The sequence below is a fragment of the Lichenostomus cassidix genome, chromosome 4 (genome assembly GCF_008360975.1).
Source record: "Lichenostomus cassidix isolate B80296 chromosome 4, HeHo_3.0, whole genome shotgun sequence".
NCBI lineage: Eukaryota > Metazoa > Chordata > Aves > Passeriformes > Meliphagidae > Lichenostomus > Lichenostomus cassidix.
Genome location: NC_139484.1, coordinates 12,942,249 through 12,964,693, shown reverse-complemented (window position 1 = coordinate 12,964,693; position 22,445 = coordinate 12,942,249). Strand labels below are relative to the sequence as shown.

The window sequence follows — 22,445 nt, the reverse complement described above, 5'->3', positions numbered from 1 at the left end:
CTATTAACATGAACATTTGATTCTGTTCACCCTACTTAGAGAAGGAGAATGGCTGAGGGAGAAAAAAAGGTTTAAATAGAGAATAGGGCTCTTGGGGCAATTGCTGATTTTTATGTCCATGCTATCACAGAATGATGGAATATCTCTAATTGGAGGGACCCATATGGATCATAGCCTTGCTTTTCTTCTTTTTTTGTGCACTGTATGAATTTTGTTGCCAGAGCAGCTGTGATCACAGTAGCTCCTGTAAAATTTCACTCTGCAATGGAAGGAGGAATGTTACTTAATGATTTCTGACAGCCTAGGTATAGTACCTCTAGCACCCACATTCATATGTGGTGGGACATAAATGCACATGTAATGTCCCTTCCCGATTCTCTGAGGTTCTGTAAGATTGTCTGAGGTTGTTCCATCTTCAAAACCAGATTAGGAGAAAAGCCAATGAGACTGAGATCAGGTGGATTTAAAGGATTAAAGAGGACAAATATGAATTGAAGAAGGAAAATACATGAAGAAAATAATAGAAAGCAATAAGAAATCCTCCTGCTTAAATGAAAAGACTTTTGAGTAACAAGTTTTGCATTGGGATAACTTCATGTAGCAAAACAGGATCATAGCATTGTGGCCATGTGAGCAAGACCAGAGAGCAGCAGGAGCAGCAGGAGCAGCAGGAGCAGGAGCAGCAGGAGCCGCAAGACCAGAGCGCAGCAGCAGCAGCAGTAGGAGTGGTTTCCCTGCTGGGCTTTGGTTGAGGCTGCAGCTGAGATGGGGCAGACAGGAGAGGGCACAGCTCTCTGAGCTGGGTGAAGGTGGGAGGCAGCAGCAGTGGAGGGGCAAAGGCTGTTTTGATAGGTGAGATGATAGGTGTGGTGGAAAAGCCTGCAGCATTGAGAGGAGCTCCTCCTGCCCCACAGTATCACAAAATCCTGAAATAAGCTGAGTCGGAAGGTCAAGATATCCAAGGTTGCCCCATCCCAGGTGCAGGATCCAGCACTTGCTCTTTTTATAATTCATGAATTTGCGGATTGCCCATCTCTCTAATTTTTCTGGGCCCTCTCTGCAGGGCCTCTCCACCCTCAATTAGTTCCTCAATGAGCTCCTCCCAGTTTAGTGTTGTTGGCAAACTTACTTAGTAATCCTTCGAGTCCTTCATCCTACCTGTTAATGAAAATGTGAAGAGAACTGAGCCAAGGAGGAGCCCTGCAGAACCCCACTAGTGACTGGGCACCAGCCTGGTAGGTATTACCCCATTTCCTAGAACTCTTTGTGCCTGACCTGTGATCCAGTTGCTCACCCATTGTGTAACACAGTTTTCCAGCTGTGTGCTGGGCATTTTGTCCAGAAGGATACTGTGAGAGACAGAATCAAAAGCTCCAGTGAAGTGCAAGGAGATTGCATCTACTGGCTTGCCTAGATCAACTAGGAAGGAAGTCATGTTCGATAGGCAGGACTTCTCCCTCATAAACGCATGCTGGCTCTGACTGATGACTGCATTGTTCTCCAGGTGCTTTTTAATACTTCCCAGAATAACCTTTTCCATGTTTTTACTGGGCACTGAAGTGAGACTGAGAGGTCTGTATTTTCCAGGGTCTTCCTTCTTGCCCTTCTTGAAAATCCTGATGACCTTGACTTGCTTCCAGTCAGCTGGAACCTCTTCTGATTCCCAAGACCGCTTGGAAATCATCAAGGGAGGCTTTGCAATGACATCAGCTAGCTCCTTGAAGATTCTCAGATGAATGCCCTCAGGTCCCATAAATTAGTATGGATCCAGCTGGAGCAGCAGATCCTGCACAAGTTCAGAGTCAGCTGGGAGATGATCATTCTCTGAGTCATGGTGCTCCAGCTCAGGGCACTGAGACCCCCTTGGTCTGTCATCTGTGTTGAAGACAGGGGCAGAGAATTTGTTAAACACCTCCTTCCTGTCCATGTCCCTGTTTGTGAGGTGACCATCCTCATCCTCTTATAGGCCAATGTTATTTTCACTATGCCTATTGCCATTATTAGATTTTGAAAGAAGTTTTTATTGCCCCTCACGTTTCTGGCCAGCTTTATCTCCATTGAGGTTTGGCCACACTAAATTTCTCCCTAGAGTGGCAAACAGAATCTCTGTATTCTTCCCATGTCATCTGACCTTGCTTGCAATGGATGTAAATGTTTCTTTTCCATCTTATTTCCAAGAGAACATCCCTGTTCAAAGCCAGCCTTCTGCCTCATCTGTTTCACTTGCAACACTTGGGAATTGCCTGCTCTGGTGCCCTTAGGACGTGATGTTTAAAAAGTGACCAGCATGGATGGACCCCAGCATCTGCAAAAACATTTTCCCAGGCGACTTTACTCACTAATTCCCTGATCAGCCTGAAGTCTGCACTCCTCATGTCCAGACTTGAAGTTTTGCTGGCATTTTTCCTCCTGTCAGAGGAGATTTTAAACTCGATTGCTTTGCGGTCGCTGTGGCCAGGATGGCCACCAACCACTGTGCTTGTGACATCCTCTCTGTTGACAAGCAGCAGATCAAGGAAGGAGGGCATCTTTCTGAGTTGGCTCCCATAGGACCTGTTCCACAAAGTTGCCATCCATGTTTTTTAAGAGTTTCTGACCCAGGTTGTGCCATCTGTGTGATGCTCCCAGTTAATTTCTGGCAAGTTGAAGTTCCTCGTAAGAACAACAGCAGTTGATTTGGAAGCGTCCCTTTGTTATTTACAGAATAAGTCACTGGCACCATTGTCCTGTCTATAGGTCTACAGCAGAGTCCCACAATGGCATCCACATTGTTTGTGTGCCCCTTGCTTCTCAACCAAAGGCTCCTAACTGGGCCATTGCCAACTGTGAGCATCATGCATTCCAACCCTTCTATTACATACAGTGCCACCCCCTGCCTCTTCTGCCCTACCTTTCCCTCCTGAACAGCCTGTAAGCATTTAACAGGGCATTCTCATCATAGGACTTGTCCCACCAAGTTTCCCTTATGCCCACAATATGAAGTCTCTGGGACAGGGTGAAAGCTTCCAGGCCATCATCTTTTGTTCCTCAAGCTGCTTTCATTGGTACATTCATTTCTATGTGTGGTGCTTTGTAGGTAAGACCTTGTGAAGCAGATGGAGGGATGCCATTAGTGCTCCTTTCCTCTAGTTTTGGCACACAATCCCACTGTTCATCACTGACCAGCCTGGTATTTTCCCTTTCCCCTTTCCAGACTAGTTTAAAGCTCCATCAGTGAGCCCTGCTAGCTCCTGTGCTAGAACTCTTTTTCCCCTCTGCGAAAGGCTCATCCTGTCAGGTATCAGTTGACCAGGTGTTGAATAGATCATCCCACAGCCAAAAAACCCAGTATTTTTTTGCTTCCACCAGCCTTGGAGCCATACATTGACCTGATGGATCTGCCTATTCCTACCAGTATAATTCCTTGTTTCTGACAGGATCAAGCAAATCACTTCCTGTCCTCCTGATCCATCAACCAGTTGTCCCAAGGCCCTAGATTCTCTGTTGATTGAGTGCAGTGCATGGGACAAGTTTGACAGAAACCCTTTATTAGTACAAGCATTTTGTCAGGGGAGATATCCTTCTGGGTCAGCAGTGACATCAGTGTAGGCAAGTTCCTTGTGCCCCAGAAGATGAGGTGCTGGTTGAGAATGGCCTGGGCCAGGAGATCATCTGCTGCACTGGTCCCTCTGCTCAGCTTCCCATGGCTGTGTCCTTCAGAAGAGCAGGATGCTGCGGATACTGAAAAGTAGAAGGGAAGGAGGGTTTGTAGGTGCTGCGGGGCAGGAGCAGGCAGTGGGGCAGGCAGGTGTGCCTGGGGACTGCCATCTTCTTTGTCATCCAGCCTCTTCCCAGCTGAGCTGCATGAGATGTGCAGCATTGGGGCAGCCTTCAAATCCCTGCTGAGGGGAACCCCTTGGGGGATAAGGCCACAGGATCTGTGCTGAGCTGAACCATGAGCAGGAGGGTTCCCTGTGCTGAAGGTGGCTCTTCCCTCTGGGCTATGGCAGATCTTCCCAACACTCAGCTCTGGGCCCTGCTTCCTCTGAAGGCTCAGGTGGTCTTTGGGAAGCCAGTGTTGCATGCTGTGCCTGTATGTATTTTAGGAGAAGGGGTTTAGGTTTGCTGTCCCTCACTCCTGCTGGTCAGGGTCTCACCTTTTTCCCGCACGTAACAACTCAAATCCCTCGTTCACTTTAGCGAATGGCAGAGTGTGTGTGATCAGCGGCTCTGGATTGAATTTCTTCTCCAAATAGCTGGACACTAATTTGGGAATCGATGTTCTTGCCTTAAAGCCTAGAAACGGAAGTCAGGTGCATGAATAATGGGAGAAATGCTGTTTTGGAAAGGTGGTGTTACTGTGAGGGTCAGGACTGAGTGAGCAGTACTGGTGCCAGTCTCTTGTGAGATATTTTCTGCTCTTTGGGGTGAGTGCATTACTGTGGAAACAGGTACAGGATTATTTGCATGTCTAATGCTGAGGTGTGATATAATGGAAATGCAGTGCTCCTCCTTAATTGTCTTTTACTTGAAAACCCTCTTTGCCATGATTTGTCACCAACCATGAAAGGAAAAGTTGAAATATTTAAACTGTTTTCTAAAGTTTCATACCTCCCAACATAGATCCCTTCCATGTACGCCCCGTCAGCAGAAGCATGGGATCAATGGAAATCTCTGAACCAGTATCCAGTACCCCAAGAACCACACAGACACCAGTGTTCATATTGCAGGAAGCCAAGGTAGCAATCTGATGGGACAGGCAGGTGAATTAGAGAAAGCCCTGATGAGTTGGTCAGGAAAATGTTCTTTCTGTGCAATCTCCTGCCCCATCCTGGTAATCTGAACACACATTCCCCCTTGTGGAGGAGAAGTAGAGATCTTGAGGCCGCTTTTAAAACTCATATTCTGTTTTCTCTCACAAAGATGTGCCCAGCAGTGGAGGCAGCAGGCAAGGAACTTCCCTCTGGGATGAATTTTGCCCTGACAGGAGCCTGTGAGTGACCAAGAAGGGAGGACAGGTGCTGAAGTGTCACCTACCATGGTCTCTGCTTTCCCAATGACCTCAAAGGAGTAGTCCACGCCCTGGCCTGTCATCTCAGTGAGCACCTCCTGGATGGGCTTGTTGAAGTCTTTAGGGTTGATGCAGTCAGTGGCTCCCAGCTCCTTGGCCTTGGCAAACTTGTCCTTGTTGATGTCCACAGCAATGATGCGGGAAGCTCCCGCCGCCTTGCAGCCGATGACAACAGAGAGGCCAACTCCTCCGAGGCCAAAGATGGCACAGGTGGAGCCTGGTTTGACCTGCACAGCATGGGGCCCTGTGAGTCTCCAGAGGGAGGAGGAGGAGCAAGAGGGGGAGGTTTCTTTTGCACAGGGTTGGTTGGATGCGATGGTGGCCATGGGGTGCTAAACAGGCCTGAATACCAACCTTGGCTGTGTTGATGGCAGCCCCATAGCCTGTGGAAAACCCACAGCCAAACAAGCAGACTTTGTCCAGAGGTGCTGCAGCATCTATCTTGGCAGTGGCATACTCTGGGACCACAGTGTATTCTGCAAATGTGCTGATCCACAGGAAGTGGTGGATCAGCTTCCCTTTGCAAGTGAAGCGGCTGGTCTTGTCTGGCAGCAGGTTTTGTGGTTCACACATACTGTGGGGAGGTGCAAACAAAGCAAGGTGCTTTGAAATATAGAGCATTTTTTATGTGCATTGTAGGTGTCAGGCTTGTTATAAGGTCAGCCTCGTGTAGGTGTAGGGGAAGGCAAAACAGACTCACTGGAACTTCTGGCAGTAGTTGGCTTCAGGATTCAGGCAGTAGCTGCATTCCCCACACTGAGGGATGCAAAGGGGAATAACTTTGTCTCCTGCACAAAGCAGATCTCTGTTAGTTGCCTTTCGCTCAGCAGGCCCTGCCTGATGGATCACCTCTCCCGAGCTTTCTGATGGCAGCAACCTACGATGAATCCTCTGCTTTGCCCGTCAGGATGAAATGCTCTAAGCCCCACTTGTGTACACAAGGAACAGAGTGGGAACATGGATGTGAGAGTCTAGTGCAATGAGTGTGCAGTCAGGTTTTAAACCACTGACTCAGGACCAGAGGGAAGTTTCTGAGCTCCTGGCAGAGCTTTGAGGTCTGAATCCTGGGTGTGTGTTGCTTACCTGGTTTCACAGAGGTCACTCCTTCTCCAATGCTTTCTACAATCCCAGCTCCTTCGTGGCCAGGGATAACTGGGAATTTCACATTAGGCAAGGCACCTTTCAAAACATGTTCATCTGAGTGACAGATGCCTGTGGCTACAATCTGTTTGGAGAAGAAAGAGTAGATGGTGACTTTTAGAAATAGTCCAGCTTGCTTATCTCAGTTCATGGAAGGATTTTCCCCAGATCTTCTCTGGATGGTTATGGCCCATGGGTGGACACAGATCCCTGAGTCATATCCAAGCTACAGCCACAAGAAGAGCAATTGCCACAAGGGAGAAAATACGACTGAAAGGTGTTTTTACCTTGATCCGGACTTCCCCTGCCTTTGGAGGTGCAACTTCCACCTCCTCAACAGAGAGTGGTTTGCCAGGAGCCCAGGCAACAGCAGCTCTGCACCGGATAACCTGGAAGCAACCGAGAGGATTACACTCCATGGGAATGTTCACCTCTGACAAAAGGCCAGGGACAGTTGTCCTGCAATCACCAAAGCCAGAGCTGCACAACAGGTGTCTGTGCACACTGCAGCACACATTTCTAGAGCTACACAGCTGTCCTGTGCTGCTTCCAGGGGGACTTGCTGGGTGGGTGGGATGTGGTGGGAGAGCAGAAACATGGGAGTACTCAGCTGTATGCGAAGCCAAACAGCGTTCAGTAAATGCTTTGTGTGGAATGTGAAATGTAAAATGAAGTGACTGGTGTGTCTGATGTACAGGGCAGATGTGACAGCAACGTGAGTGCTTCTGCATCTTAAGGCAAGCAGGACAGAACTTTTAGTTTCTGTGTGCTGAAGGTAACTAAAAAGAGGTTATGAAACAGTCCCAGTTTGGCTGGCAGTTGGATAATTTCTTCCCTTGCCATAAGGGATGATTTGTTTGTGACATTGCTCAAAGCCTTCCCTGATAAACACCAAGCTGTTTGGCATCAGCCAAATGGAGTTTGCAGCTTGAGAAGGGTATTGCCATGGACAAGGCTGAGTGCAGGAGGGCAGTGGCTGAAGAGGGAACATCTGAAGAGCTGCGTTTGCTGCCAAAGCAGGAGCACAGAGTGGCACTGAGCACGAGGGTGTTTTTCAGAGCAGCACAAGGCTGTATTTTCTTTCCTGAGCTGCTGGGCAGGACAGAGGAGAAAAGCACTACCTAATGCAGGAATGGACACATGCAGCTGTCCGAGAGCAGAAGCTGGTGTGATTCACAGTGCTTTGGGAGAGGTGGGGCAGTAAGGCCAGAGGAAAGAGGGCATGCAGAGCAGTGTGCAGGCTGAGCCTCGCAGGGCACCTGGGAAAAGAAGATGGGAAATGCGATGTCCTTACTTTCCCCGCAGTGGCCATGTGGTCCAGGCAGAGCTGTGTCCGTGGCTGTCGCAGGCTGGAGGGAAGCTGCCGCCGGCCCGTGTTGTGCAATGGCCCAGGCGTGGAGCTGGAGCAGTCCCGGCGTGGCACTGTCGCTGGAGAGCGCTGGTTAATGTGTGTCGGGTGCTGAGGAGCTCAGGGAGTGAGTGCTGAGGGAGGAGCTGGCTAGCGGCAGGGAGGTGGATGGGGCAGAAGTCCTCCGGGGAAGCTTTTATTAGTGCCCCTGCCCTTGGGCTAGTCTCTGCCGGATAGGCAGGGAGAACTCAGATTTTTTTTTTCCCCCTCCAATTGCTTTCGGCAGGTGTGAAGGGAGGAGATTTGCAGCACTGTTAGGTCGGATTCCCCATTTTTGCCAAGTTGGAGCATTTGATCTGGTGGCCATTCACACCAAGGTGTTTGCAAAAAGTTAAAAATTAAAAAAAAAAAAAACCGAAAAAAAAGGCAGTGAAAACGTGGTGTGGAGCATGAGCCCACATGTTTTTCTGGATTGAAGCTCTACTGCCTGTGGTATTGCATGTATTTTCACTTGAATAGTAAGGGCAGAATTTGTCAGGAACGGATTTTTTTCCAAGGACTCATTTGCTTCACTCACATGTCACTGGGTTTGTGAGTGGGTTCACTCCCCGTGGGCTTTTCAGGTTCCCCCAGAGCTGTTTTCCACTGAGGCTTTGGACAAGGTGATGTATAGAGTAGAGGGGATGAGTGAGAGCTTGGGAGGACCAGACTAAGATGAGCACTCAGCATGTTTGGGAACTGCTTCTGCATTTGGGAAGACGTCAGCACCATGTTTCTGTGTTCAGGGCCTGCCCACAGGGCTTTGTCTTGGTGCTTGCTACTGCAGGTCCCAAACCTGTTTTATGGGCCGAGGGTTGTGGTCAGGAGCAGCTGCAGGCCTTGGAGTTGGCTGACATGAGGCCCCAGCTCTCAAGTTCCCTGAACCCATCTCCAGCTTCAGGGATGCATCCCAGCTGCACTACCCTGCTCCAGCAGCTCTCTGAGCTCTTGCACAGAGATTGGTGGCCCTAAAGGTGTGACCATGGTCCCAGCCACATGGAAATTCTGCTTGGCATCCAGTTCCCCAGCCCTGCTGGTCAACCCAACCTCTAGTTGATGACATACTCCTGTCTTGGAGGTGAGCAGCTGGCACTAGAGCAGTCATGCCCTTTTGGATCATTTTTATCTGTGTTTCAGGTAAACAGGGATGTTTAGCAGTTTTTCCCAAGAAATGTCTACTTTTTCATACATTTCTTTGCACACCTCTGGTAGCCTCAATCAGACTGTGAGGATGATGATTATAATTTCCCAGAAATAAGGAGTTTTAGAATGAAGTTCTAAAGATTTTTCAATATTCAGCCTGGTCTCCCTGCTGCAGTAAAAAAGAAATAAATCTATCATGACTTCTAGGATGATTTATGTATCTTGTAAGAGAAAATTTTTTTCACTTGTCCAAAGGTGTGACAACCCCTGAACAAAACATGGGCTTCTTGTCCCCCCGGTATCTGTGTAGCTCAGTTGTTTTTATTACTGGGATCTGTGCTCTCCATCTGATAACCTGGTAGCAATGGAGGGGATTATGCTGTGTGGGAATGATCATTTGACTGTGATGCACTCTCAGGGAGCATGATCTTACAAGCATGTGAAAACAGAGCTGCACACTGGAGCATGTGGCCTTTCCTGGGGGAGTGTCTGAGTGGGTGGGATGTGGTGGGAGAGCAGAAACATGGGAGGACTCAGTTGTATGCAAAGCCAAGGGATGTTCAGTAAATGCTGGCATAGTTTATGGTCCGAGGAAACGCCTTTGTCTTTGGTAGTTTGTTTTTTTGGGAAATTATTGGATTTTGCATGTTTTTTTGTAGATTGCTTGGCAGATTACAACCACAAAAATGGGTTTTGCATAATCCTGAAGAGGATAGAAGTGAGGTTTGTTGTACTTTAGTCTTGAGCTCTATTTTTTCCCCCTTTTAATTTGATGACTGAAGTTCAGGTCTCAATTGTTGTGTAAATTTAGTTTATACACGTGTTTAAGGATTTTTTTCTGTTAAATTGTAATCTCTTGATCCTCAAATCATTAAACTGTGATCTCATGGCTTCAAATCATTAAACTAGCTGGGCCACTCAGAGACTCTTTCTGCTGACACAAACAGGTAAGTCATCAGTAGCACGCAGTCCCCTTACTTCACAGGCCCTTCCACCCAGCTGCCATGTGTGTGAGTGCCTGCAAGCTCTGATTATTCCTTGCTAAAGATATGTCATTGTTGACCATATTTCCCAAGATAAAAATAGCCTCTGTTCCTGTTTTCACATTGCAAACTCAGAAAACAGTAAGATGCTTTATGTTTGAGTTGTTGCAAACTGTCACCTGTCACCTGTTTCTTCCCATTTATTCTGTATTCATCCTTAAGAAATTAAGAAGCCTCCCCTTCATATAATGGAAACAAAAACCAATACTTGATGCATGTTCATATTTCTTCACACTGCTCCCCAAAGAGCAGATGCACTTGTATAAATTGACCAAAGGTCTAAAACCATGCTGATCAACAACTAAAACAACCCCAAGAAAGAGGCATAAAGGTAAAAAAACCCCAAAACACCAAACACAAACCACAACACAGAACAACACAGCAGTTTTAGATAAAATGTTTGGGAGTGTAATCTGGTCAAATACCAAGTGGTGAGACATTCGCCAGTACCTAAGTCTATGATTTATTTAAATATAATTTACTGAAATTATTAATTCAAACACATGGTCATCATGAATTTTAATTTCTGCTGTATCATTCCTTGCCTATTAGGCACTGGAATGATACAGTCATTCAGGATGGATACACAGTTCTAACCTAGAGTTTTACTGTGCTGAACTGTACAAATTTCTTAAGCTTGCAGTGTTATGGAAGCCCAAAAAACCAGTTTCCTTCATTTTTATTTTATTAAAAGGTTGCATATTATAAGTAATTTTAAAAAATCTAAACTTTTAATAACACCTCTGACAGCAGTAAGTCCTGTAATTCATAACTGGCTATGAAAAACATTGCAGCACAATATAAAGAATTTAAAACATGAATGAGAAGAAAGAGATAGAAGGAAAAAGATAGTTTCACTTAAAAATGCTGTGCTTGAAATGTGGGGTTTGAATTTGGTCCTTTTATTCAAGGCTGGTGGTAGATCTTTCAGGAATGTCTTGGTTTGCATTTCATATAAATTGTATTGGAGGTTGGTGAGTGAGGTGCTGAGCCACCTGCTGCTTAATGTTTGGGAATCCTAAAACGTCAGGACACTGCGAATGCTGCAATATAAAAGGACATGTTAGTGACTAGAAAATCGCTATGGCTAACATCAGCAGAACACTGCTGTTTTCTCTGATAATCTGGGCTATTGCTGCCAAACAGGGTACTCCCTCCCTGCCTGCCCCCCACCCCAGCTTGCAGCAAAATGACAGAGCAGGTGTGCAAATCTTGCTGCAGATGTAGAGAGCAAAATTCACAGAATACTGCAAAGCCTTCACTGATGAAGTCCAGGGCTCCTGGTAATTAATTACCAACTACAGCCTGAGAAGTTCCTCACAGAGGGGCTTAGACACATCTCCCCAGTTACAGATGGCTCTAAAGGTAACTGGTACTGCTTATTCTGCACTGAAACACTGAAATACTAAAATCTGTAAAAATGATCAGCTGCAACATGCCTCCACCTTCAGGCTGGCTATCAGTATCCTAGCAAAGCTGATGGCATCTCTGTCCTCACCACTTTCCCATTTGTTATACTAAAAACTAAAACTAACATTTATAGTCTATGTAAAATAGGGACAGTCAAAAAATGAAGTGTGTGCTGCATTATTAGAACCTGAGAACAAACCTCAGAGTCTGGAACTCTGTTACATGCTTTTCATATTCAGATCAAGAAACACTTAAAATAACTGCTAGCAAATGACAATTAAAAGAAAACATGAATGTAATTCTCCAGACTCCATAAGTTATAAATATCTAGAACTTTCAAAAAGGGTAGTCCCCACACATACTAATATACACAAATGCATTTTCTACTTCTGCCAAGGACAAATTTCAATTTCCATGGTGAATTTTGTCAAATGTCTCTGTCAAAAAATATTTCCAGTTTCAGTACCCTGTGAACACAGAGTCTGAGCTGATCTTTCACAATATCTGAGGAAAGCACAAGACCTAAATTCTGAGTTTGCAATGTATATATATGCCAAGTACTTATTTATAAGCTCTGAAGTTCAAGGTAAAGTATCCAGTGACTTTAGGATCAATCAGACTGGGACTCTGTTCCCTAACTGACAAGAGAAATAAACTATTTCTGTGTTCCTGCTCCTCATCCTGAAATGCTTGTTGGAATATGATGTAGCTAAGCCCTGGCACTGTACAGCTTGGCACTCCCATGCTCCCTTGGTTTTGGGCTCTTTTACAGTGAGTACTGGGAAGAGACATCCTCAGTTGTATAGTCTTTTCTCCCTCTGCCACCTACTGTCTTTGCTCAAACTAGAATCTGAAAGTTCCTCTGCAAGGAAAGTTCCTCTGCAAGGGCCCACTGCACTTCAAAAGCTGAAGGTTTGCTGGCTTTATTACTCCAGCTGCAACACTTGGGAACACACTGGGTGGGATTCAGGGGCATGGTGGGCTGCCTTCCCCATTCTCTTCCATGAAGTCAGACTTTGTCTTACCATACATCTCCTTTAGGTTATTCATACAGAGCCTTTACAATGAAACAATGTTTACCTCTTTCCTGATCTTAGAAGATCAAATCCTTCATTGATCTTTGTCCAAGGAAGTGTGTGGGTTATTAATGGATCCAGAACAAACTTTTTCTTCATGTAGTCAGCAACCAGTTTAGGAACTGAATCTTTACTCTTCCAGCCTGAAAGAGGAATGCATAATGAAATTAAATGCTTCTGAAAATAGATAAAACCCTTAAAATTTTAGATAAACTTTTTATAGCAGACTAACAGGATGAAATGTTGCATGTAACATTGGCTGCCAGCAGGAAATATGGGACAAAGTGCAGCTATTCCACATAAAACAAACCCAGTAGAAGACCAGCAAAAATGTCAGTCTTCATAGAATCCAAACTTTCTCCCACATTAAATGCTGTTTCAACTTAATCACACTTCATACAAAAGCCAGAGTGCTGACACCCGTGTTGGTAAGTGGAAACTTGATTGTCTGCTCAGAACTGGGGAGCAGGTGGTGGATGTCTCTCTTTTCATACAAACACCACTTGATAATGCTGTCATAAATAGCAGGTTGCCCTTCCAGAGGAACCTGATTTGACTCTGCTCTTTTATTCAGGTATCTTTTGAATACATGGGAGGAACTAGTTCTGATAGAGAAAACCTGTTGTTGGAAATAAGTTTTCTGTGGCCTGTGTGTTGAGTGAGCTGGGACTTGCTGAGTGTGGGACTGCAGGGACAGCTCCAAAAAGAGAAAGAATGGGAAGGGACTGTCAGCAGCTGGCCAGGGGCTAAGCTAGGGTCTGTCCTATGCGGAAATCAGCTGGGTATAACCCCTGATATCCTTAACGGTCCTGACTCTACAGCTCTCCTGCTGTCTCTCCCTCTCTTTCTATCCCTCTCATTCTCCTTTTTGCTTATGCTCTTTTTCTCCCCCTCCTTTTGTCCTCTCTCCCCCTTTACAGTTTTCTTTTTTTTCCCTCCCTTTATCTTCTACCCTTTATCTCTTATCTTTCCCCTTATCTTTTTTCTTCCTCTTTTGCTCCTACTGCTTCCCTTCACCTCCCTTCACCCTCCTTTTCTTTTTCTCTTCTTTGGTGTCTCTCATTTTTTCCTTTTTCCTCTCTTTTTTCTTTCCTCCCTCTTTTTCTCTATTTTCTGTGTTTTTACATCTTCCTTTGTCTCCTGTTCCCCTTTCTTCCCCTTTATCCCCATATGTTTTTCCTTCCTTCTCTTCCAGTAACTAACAGTTCCCATAATTAATTCCCTCTGAACTTTGTCAGCAAAATAGCCATCAATATTCCTTCCAATAAGACAGCCTCAGCAATTGATTTGATATATTCTATTTTTTTCAGGATGATTTATGCATTTCCCAAGCCAGTTAAATCACATCTTTCCAAGTCCTTACCTCCAAAGACAGAGCCTTTCCAGCTGCGACCAGTGAAGAGGAGCATGGGATCAAAAGTGATGTTTTGTGCTGCAGGGGGCACTCCCACAATCACACTGACTCCGTAGTTAAGCTGGCAACAGGCCAAAGCTGCAGTCTGCATTAGAAACAGAGGGACGCCCAGAGTCAGGCAACATTTGTCTTTGGGGTGCAAAAGCTTGAACTCCATCTCCTCCTTTCAGGGCTTTGCTTGCAATTCCTTTTTTATAAACTGAAACACCATTTGAAAATGCCCATTGTATCTGCTCACACCACTGCATCTGCTCTCATTGGTTAGGTATGTCCCAGCTTTGATCTCCTTCCCCATTTTGTCTCAGTTTTAAGCGATAAACCACTCTTGGAGAGCAGATAATGGGCTATGTGAAATGTAGCCACCCTGGTTAGGCCAGGGCACTACAGTGATGTTCCCTTTCCTAAATTTCTGAGCACGCTTCTGTCCCTGCATCTCAGTGGCTTAACAGGGTTGAAGTTAGCTCAGCACTTTGCCAGTGGCCCCCAGATCCTCCTCCTTGGTGCCTGGTGGGTTGGTGAAGAGAGTGCTAATGAGCTAATGCCTCACGTGAGCCCATCTCTTGGTGGCATACCATGGTGTCCGTACGGCCGATGACCTCAAAGGAGTAGTCCACACCCTGGCCGGTCATCTCAATCAACACTTCATGGATGGGCTTGTTGAAATCTTTAGGGTTGATGCAGTCAGTGGCTCCCAGCTCCTTGGCCTTGGCAAACTTGTCCTTGTTGATGTCCACGGCAATGATGCGGGAAGCTCCAGCCACCTTGCAGCCTATGATGACAGAGAGGCCAACTCCTCCGAGGCCAAAGACAGCACAGGTGGAGCCTGGTTCCACCTATAACAACAACAACATAAACATGGCATATTGTTACAGTCTAGGGAAAGTGCAGTGCATTTCCTCATTATCAACGTGATTGCACCTAAGCCACTTCTTAGGAAGTTGGGAGTTTGCACAGGCATACCTGCTAGTGCAGTAGCCAGCTATAGTTAATGCTACGTGTGACTACGAGAAATTTCCCCAAAAATACATTTCTGAGACCAGGTTTTCATTATATGTCTCAGTTTCAGGTTTAAACACACTGGGGTTTTTTTATGCTTTATATTCCAGCGGTGTTAAGATCTTGTCACTCCACTGGATACAGTGCTGTGCCAGCTCTAAAAGTCACATTCACATGTTGCTACACATTGTGAGTGTTGCATGTGTAGGCTTCTATGTATTCCTAAACTTCAGTTACAATAAAACAAATTAACTCTGTTGTAACATTTTTCTAGGCGTGATAAAGCTATGAAGGAAAACTTTATAGATGGTAATACATAATTTTACTGGATTTAGAATTGAAGACTTCTGAGTGCCCTAGAGACATAATCTGAAGTAGTCAAAGAACTGTATCTTCTTTCCACACTGAACTAAACAGAGTCTCTACCACCTGGCTGCCATGCTGACAACCCACTTGCAGGCCATACAATCTTGAACAGACCCCATGAAATATCAGAAACACCCACCACAATATTTACCTTGGCAGTCTGCAGAGCAGCCCCATAACCAGTTGAAAATCCACAGCCAATTAGACAAACTTTTTCCAGAGGAGCAGCAGAATCAATTTTGGCCACACCAGATTCATGCACTACTGTGTATTCAATGAAGGTACTTGTACCAAGAAAATGGTGAACTGCTTTTCCTTTACAGGTGAATCTAGTGGTGCCATCAGACATTAATCCAGCACTTGTACCAAGGCTGTTTGAAAGATGACCAGAAATAATGGCAAGTGAAGTTTGTTATATGTAATCAGTTTTGTATAAAGTAAAATCAAATTAGGGTTGTAAGGAATCCAGGAAAACTCACTCAGTTTTACTGCAAAGGTTACCCTTGGCATTCAAGCAACACTGGCACTCACCACACTGTGGAACAAAGAGTGGAATAACCTTGTCACCTAGAAATCAAACAGTGATGACAGAGGACTTAAAAAGGCAAACAAGAAGCATGCAGGTAAAAACATGAAGCAAGTATATTTAATCCCCAGGCAAATGGGCTCTAGGAGTCGAGTGATGGTTTTATTTCCTTCTGCTGCATTTGTAAGATGAACCATCTCTCTGTGTTTTATATAAAGGACATAATTAAAGGAAAGTTATGACAACTAATTTTGATATGCAAAATTCCTGGTGTCTTTCCACAGAACTGAGTCAGACTTATGTCATAAACCATATTATCTACTGGCATTTCTGAAGTACTTATTCAGCAGTTTATTGCATCTTTTGTGTAAAAAGGAGGTAGTAATACACCTTCTTTTAGTAAAGAAACTGAGGTAAAAATTGACATCCACTAGGAGAGCAGATTGGAGTGCTAAGATAACAGGGCTCTAAACTATGCATACAAAGAATGGGGAATTAAGCATTAATTTGCCAATCCTTTTGAACATCTTTGCCATACAGCAGTCCTATTACTGTTGCATTGAGTAAAGGTAGGTGAAATACTTGTCTGAGAAGCAGTGGCACACACAATCTAAGCAAATATTTGTAATCTCTAGCACAATTATGTGATTAACAAAGTAGCATGTAGCTTCCCAGTGCAATTTTTTACTCCTATGCAATATCCACAGCAATGATATATGGTAAATCCCTAATAATCTCTAAACACATATTTCCTAATACAGACCAGTTTATGATTTGGCAGTTTTAAAATGTGGCTAATCCTTGACACATTGAAAGTCAAGGGAAATTTTGATTTATACTAAAAAATGAAAAATGTCTACAGAACATTTTAAATACCCCCACTACCCCAACCCTGAATTAACTTAGAACTGTGACATGGGCTTAGTAATCCTTTTGCTAAGGAAATGTTGCACATCTGGAGGCCTTTTTTTAGACCTTGAAGGTGTAAATTAAGCAACATCTGAGAAATGTGATTTTGTGCATGCATTTGTTGAGGCCTGCTGTTTCAGCTCACCTGGAAACACAGGGCAGCTAGAATTAGACAACTGAGAGATCTATGAACCCAGACAGAAGAGAAAAAGCAGCTAGAGCCATCACTTAAATTTGCAATATGCATATTTGTTTGGAGTTAAAGCAGAAATCTCTAATAAATTTTTTTCTTATAAATAACAACCTACTTTGGACAGACTTCATACTTGTCAGTATGGGCAATTGCACTGTAAGTACAGAGGTGTTAACAGTTAACTACTTGGGTATTGTAACAAACTGCCTGGAAACTGAGCACTTCTGTGTCAATTTTTTTTCCTGCATATTTTCTCTTAATAATTTAGTCCTTGTTAGGATTTTTTCAGTCCTATAAAAGTGTCCAGGAATCCCATCTCATCTTGCAGCAGTTGGCTGAAAATTGGCACCTTTCACTGACTATCTATGCACTGTGGTTGAAAGAGAATGTCAGGAGAGGAGCAGCTGGTCCAGATGAGTGTCCTCAGAGCAATGCAGCCCTCAGGCAGCAGTGCTGCCTCACCTGCACTGGTGCTGCCCACATGCAAAGCCTGCAGCAGGGTTGGCACTGCAGTTGTGCCCTGATGCTTCTAAAGTGAAGTAAGACCCAAGTTCTGGTCTACTGAAATCAATGGATTGTTTAGCTGTAAGGAGAATTAAAAAAAGGTGCTCTGACATGTTTGTAGTCTAATGCTTTGCTTTGCTTTATTCTTGAGAAAGGTGAGCTGTATCAACTGTGTTCAAAGAACCTGCAGCTAATGCCTGATTTCCTGTGAACAACAGCAAACAATCTATGATCTTAGTCCCATGAGAGGAAGAGCACTACGTAGGTGGAAAGAAATCTGCAGATGTTTTTGCCAAAACCAAAAGAAATTGAACAGAAAATCTGGAAGTAAATCAAGACTGGGAACACAGAAAGGTGTAAACAGCAGGTTTCTATCCTTTGAGGCATCCTTGGAAAAAATTGAAATTGTAATCTTTTCCTGTGCGATAAAAATACTCATGAATGTAATAATCTTTGATTTACGGAGGAGTCTGGAAAGTCAGCACAGGGCTTGTTTTCAGTGCTGTTTCGTACCTGGTTTGACTGACGTCACTCCCTGCCCAACACTCTCCACAACACCAGCTGCTTCATGCCCAAGAATTATTGGAAAAGGCATAACCAGGGCACCAGTTACCACATGGTCATCAGAGCGACAGATCCCTGTGGCCATAATCTGATTTACAGGAAAGACAAGAATATTGCTGCATTTAACTATGTCATGTCATATGCAGAAGTGAAATGATATTCTACATTTGGAGAAACCACTGTGTCCAAAATCCAATATGCACACAATAAATCTACAGGTAAAACAATTTTGGTTGTGTGATCTAACATTTTCCTAGTATGTATTAGAATTTAGTTTACAGGACAAGACTCTCTTGAGAGTGTTTGCTATACAGTACTGAGCTCTGTAGGGAGTCCTATTGATTATCTGTGGAACCAATATTCTAGCAATACAACTATATAAGGAGACAGAGTAAATTAAATTATTCCTAATAGTTATATATAAATTCATAAAAAGAAAAGTGTGAATTATTACATAAATACAAATTAACCATCATATATTATTTATAAACATAGAAATAGTGTATATAGTCTATATTTATTATATTTAGATGATATGACAATATATAATAGATATTTTGCATAAATTATGTATTATACAATGATTTTATGTTCTAGATAATTACATAAGAATTATAATATATTATTGTATATATATAGTAAATATTTGTATATGATATGTTTAAAAAAATTTAGGCCACACATAGTGTTTTATATGACATTTTGCCTTTTCTTGTAGGTAGAATAGCAGTATTTTTTTCTTTTTTTAAATTTAGGTATGTATTTACAGTGTTTTTTCTGACAAATGGATTTGCCAACCCCATGAGAGGATTTGCCTCACTTGTGTAACACTTGAAACTGCTCAAAAATGCTGAATTCCACTGAGGCCAATATCCAGGTAAAAAAGGAAGCTCCCAGCCCTACTGAACAATTTCCTAGCACAGATTCTAACAAAGTAAAAAAATTTTCTTGCTCTACGCCACAGGAAATCCTGATTTTTGCCTTGTAGTGTAATTTTTTCAGCCTATTAGAAAAACAGATATCAGTTACTAAAAAATCCAGCCCTAAAAATATTTATTTTTGTTTTTTAAAGAAATTAACTATCAAATTTAGGACTTGAAACATGTTACATAGGAGCTCACTGATTAGTAACTACTTACTAGTAGAATGTTTTCTATCTGGGTCTTAAAAATTTACAGAACTAATTCTGATAAAAAGCGAGACAGAATGCAAATCATATGAGTTATTCTAAATTTTATTTTTAGTACCTTTATGCGAACTTCATGTTCTTTTGGTGGGGCAACTTCCACTTCCTCAATACTAAATGGTTTATTGGCTTCCCACAGCACTGCTGCCTTGCATTTAATAACCTGCAAACAGAGCAAAGAAAATGGGAATGGCACTTGCATTTTCAAGTCATCACACAGATAGTGTCTTCCACTTCTGCATGTGAAACTCCTGCTCTCATTTGTGGAGAAGAGAAGGAAAACTCCAGAAAAAAAAATACCAAAACAAACAAAAGAACAAAAAAGTCAACATCAAAGGTCAGTGAAAGCCTATTTTCCCCCCCACTGTGATCATGTCTGACTTTGCTCATATTTCTGTCACATCAAGTTTTTAGGAACATGTGTAATAGTCTCCTAGGATAACAGGATACCTTACCCATTCTCACTGCTCCTTCTCTAACATCCTCAGTGGATTTTTTTTCCTGTGTTGGATTACTTACATATATTTGTGTCTTCTTGAAGATGGCACACTAAATGATGCCACTTATCAGTCTGTGATAAAGTCTGTGTTGCCTAGAACTGCCTGTGTTGGGAACTGACAAAATTGCTGAAAATGGCATTCAGAGCCTAGGACAGATTTATAAACTTTTTAGTAGAGCCCAAGTTAAGCCATGAGGTGATGGCTGAAAGGACACCTATGCGAACTGATGTAGCAACACACAGAAGTAATCTTGAACAGTCTCTTTAGTGCAATATTATCCATACTAAGGTACCTTCCTTCTTAGGAGGGATATTTAGCTCAGGTGGGGTTACTACCCAGCTATCCAAGATGGCTTTTTTTTTTTTTGTCTGTCAGACTAAAGTTCCATTAGCTCTTCAAGCTTTGTCCTGGTGCTGACAAGCCTTAGGGCTCCCCTGACCATCTGCCACTGAGAGAAAAATGCGCTCCAAAGAGAGAGGAGCATTGTCCAAACCTCATCCCATGTTCTTAAACAGGTTTCCTCCCTGAAAGCTCAATCATAGTGTATTCAAAAGCAATGGGGCCTCTCTGTCCTCATATTTATTCCTGTCCTTCCTTGGTGGTCTTCCTTAGAGGAGTTTAAAGATCTCATCCTAGATGGTTAAACAACTCCAGGCCTTGAAATGTGATTTTCCTAGGTGACACACTATTAAGTCCTCAGTCACTCGGTTAAGTCTACTGACTGCAAGTGTTCAGGTGGCATTCTCTTGAGAAGGAAATGGAGGAAAATCAAGTCCATGAAGCAAGAAGTGTAGCACATGCATATTTATCCTGTGTGACTGGTACAGCTTAACACCAGTGTGCTGCAAAATTTGCAGGGGAAAACAACAAACAAAAAAATTTTTAGTATCAAAGCTTTTGAAGTAGAGGTAGAAATAATGTCTGATTATCCACAAACTGAAAACTGGCAACAAAGGAAACAATTACCCAGAAATTTTAAACATATGAAATAAAACAGTGCACTTTGGCAGCTAGATACTGAGTGGGATGGACACAATGCTTTGAAAAAAAACTGCCTCAAGAGATATTTGCACTAAATTTAAATTTAGTGTTTAGATGCAAGCGTGATTAGTGAAAAATTCACAAGTGTGGTCAAAGGTCACATTTTTAAAGGGCCACATTTTCCAGGCAATTTACTTTAAAAAAAAAAAGTCAGGTTATGTATTTATATTATATTGTAGCCCACACAGCACAGTCATGGTTTCATGACTGGCACATGCAAAGCACATGTAGTGTTCCTACGAACAAAGGTGGCCGAGAACTGTGGATTGCCAAGAGCAAACAAATCTCTCCTCTAATTAGACGTTAGTTACCTATGTATTGTTCTGACCATTTAGTCCTTGTGAGCTTTTACGGATTGCAACAGGAAAGCACAGATGCAGCAACAGCACACTATCACCCACTTCATCTGCTAAGACAAGCACTGGCTTAACAGTTTTTTTCTGCTCGTGTGTTCTACCAGCCATGCAAGTTACTGCAGTGGGGGAGGGCAGGTGTGGAAGCACACCCTTGTACAGGGCACAAGGACTGTGCTGCTTGGTTACATAAATTGCACTGTGACTCCCGTGTTGTTCCAGGATAAACACGGTGTAATCAAGGCAGTTAAGTTACACCACAACACTTCATTTACCATGCTCCTTCGTCTACCAGTGCTGAGTAGAGGACTGAACTTGGTGAATTTACCTACAGGTGAGCTATAATTAATTTTGCACTTGCAGTAGCTCAGAGTTTAAGAGAGCAATTTTTTTCTTTCTTGTGTTCTATTTGGTTTTGGAATAATGAAGACAGCTGGCAGTAACAGCAAATGATCCTGGTACTTTCTTAAGGCACATTCCAGCAAGGTACATACTTTCAGTTGTTTTCCATTTCCAGTTCTTTGTCCCTTAACCCCTCTTGCAGGTCCCTGGGTGTATGTTAGCACCTTGCCAGCAGTGCAAGAAGGAACATGTATTGGTATTAATGTACATATCTCTTGTCATCTAATTTCTAGCAAAGATGTAACTACTCACTTCAATCCCACCTCAGTATTGCATTGCATGTGAAATTTACTTTTGGTCTTCATTAACTTAAGTTTGAGACTTGTTATATGTGTATTTAAATTTAATGACTGTCCTAACATCATCACAAATCACCCTGAAATTTAACACAATATTAGCTACATCGTTTTTTTTTTAGAAAACAAGCTGATATGAACTATAAATAAATTAAAAATAGTTTAAACTACTGTAGGATCTCAGAATGGAAACTGGTAGAGCAGATAAATACATTGATCTAAACACTTAGTCCATTCTATCATATTTTAAACTCTCCAATCAGAGATTAAAAATAGTTTGCTAGCCCACAGGGAACATTTTTATTATTCTGGCGCTGTTACCTTATATTGTCTCAATTAAACTATTGCCTTGAAGAGTTAACAACCATTTCCTAGGAAAGCACAGCAGCCTGCAAATAAAGGCAGCTCTTCTGTACCACCGTCATCCTCAACTCTAATCTGTGCTATACCACCAGGACTTAATGCAAAGAATTCACATTTAAAAATGCCTTACTCAGCTGCAGCAAAGAAACTTTCCTAATACAAAATGTTGCTTACTTTGCCTGTCGTGCTCATGTTGACTGGTGTGCCTGTTTCGAATCTTGCCACCACTGATTTCTTGCACCAAGAACTCAGTCAGCCTCAGAGCAGCTGGGTTGCTTTTACCACAAGTCCTCTTCAACACACTGGAAGCCGGTTGTGTGAAGTGCTTCTGCAAGTGGACTGCTTTGATTTTATAGCCAAGCCTCCCAGCTCAGAGTCCCACCCCTAATCAGAAAAAGTGCTAGAACGAAATCAAACCACTCATCTGATGAAACCTTGCTCTTTTAGTGCTTCCATCTTCCTGATTCCTTTGTCACGCTCTTCCCTACTCTTTCTTGCAGCCCACCTATTATTGCCCTCAACATCATGGGACAAAAGCAAAAAGTCCTGGCTAGAAGCTATTTCCCTCTTTCTACCTCCCTGG

General features: G+C 43.2%; 2 protein-coding genes and 2 long non-coding RNA genes across 4 annotated transcripts in view; 2 read left to right on the top strand and 2 right to left on the bottom strand.

Annotated features, from left to right (window-relative positions):
* The window catches only part of LOC146437906 (uncharacterized), a 48,957-nt gene extending 31,283 nt beyond the window's left edge, over nt 1-17,674 (top strand). Inside the window, exon 3 of the long non-coding RNA XR_014851590.1 lies at nt 17,407-17,674. This is a non-coding gene — a long non-coding RNA (uncharacterized LOC146437906). The remainder of the gene's footprint in view (nt 1-17,406) is intronic.
* Nucleotides 3,508-7,752, bottom strand: LOC146437908 (alcohol dehydrogenase 1-like). Its single transcript, XM_085057956.1, has 9 exons — nt 7,485-7,752; nt 6,478-6,579; nt 6,134-6,275; nt 5,751-5,838; nt 5,405-5,624; nt 5,017-5,277; nt 4,591-4,726; nt 4,137-4,275; nt 3,508-3,720 (listed from the first exon to the last, which is right to left on the bottom strand). The coding sequence occupies exons 1-9, from the start codon at nt 7,500-7,502 to the stop codon at nt 3,696-3,698; spliced, it is 1,131 nt and encodes a 376-aa protein (XP_084914082.1). The 5' UTR covers nt 7,503-7,752; the 3' UTR covers nt 3,508-3,695.
* Nucleotides 10,431-22,202, bottom strand: LOC146437905 (alcohol dehydrogenase 1). The gene is made up of 9 exons (XM_085057960.1): nt 22,037-22,202; nt 18,969-19,070; nt 17,671-17,809; nt 15,505-15,592; nt 15,177-15,396; nt 14,236-14,496; nt 13,613-13,748; nt 12,254-12,392; nt 10,431-10,806 (listed from the first exon to the last, which is right to left on the bottom strand). The coding sequence occupies exons 1-9, from the start codon at nt 22,052-22,054 to the stop codon at nt 10,782-10,784; spliced, it is 1,128 nt and encodes a 375-aa protein (XP_084914086.1). The 5' UTR covers nt 22,055-22,202; the 3' UTR covers nt 10,431-10,781.
* Nucleotides 12,406-14,920, top strand: LOC146437907 (uncharacterized). Its single transcript, XR_014851589.1, has 2 exons — nt 12,406-12,677; nt 13,560-14,920. It is a non-coding gene; the product is annotated as an uncharacterized LOC146437907 (long non-coding RNA).
* Nucleotides 22,203-22,445: the final 243 nt, after the last annotated feature.

Bases quoted from the DNA above. Each gene is read 5' to 3' on its own strand.
- LOC146437908 (XM_085057956.1), bottom strand. The intron at 5,625-5,750 runs GTGAGTCTGTTT...ACCTCCCCACAG, and splicing joins AACTACTGCCAGAAGTTCCA to TATGTGTGAACCACAAAACC. The intron at 5,278-5,404 runs GTTGGTATTCAG...CATGCTGTGCAG, and splicing joins CTGCCATCAACACAGCCAAG to GTCAAACCAGGCTCCACCTG.
- LOC146437905 (XM_085057960.1), bottom strand. The intron at 13,749-14,235 runs GTATGCCACCAA...TTTCTAATGCAG, and splicing joins TCGGCCGTACGGACACCATG to ACTGCAGCTTTGGCCTGTTG. The intron at 10,807-12,253 runs GTAAACATTGTT...TTTATATTGCAG, and splicing joins CTTCTAAGATCAGGAAAGAG to CATTCGCAGTGTCCTGACGT.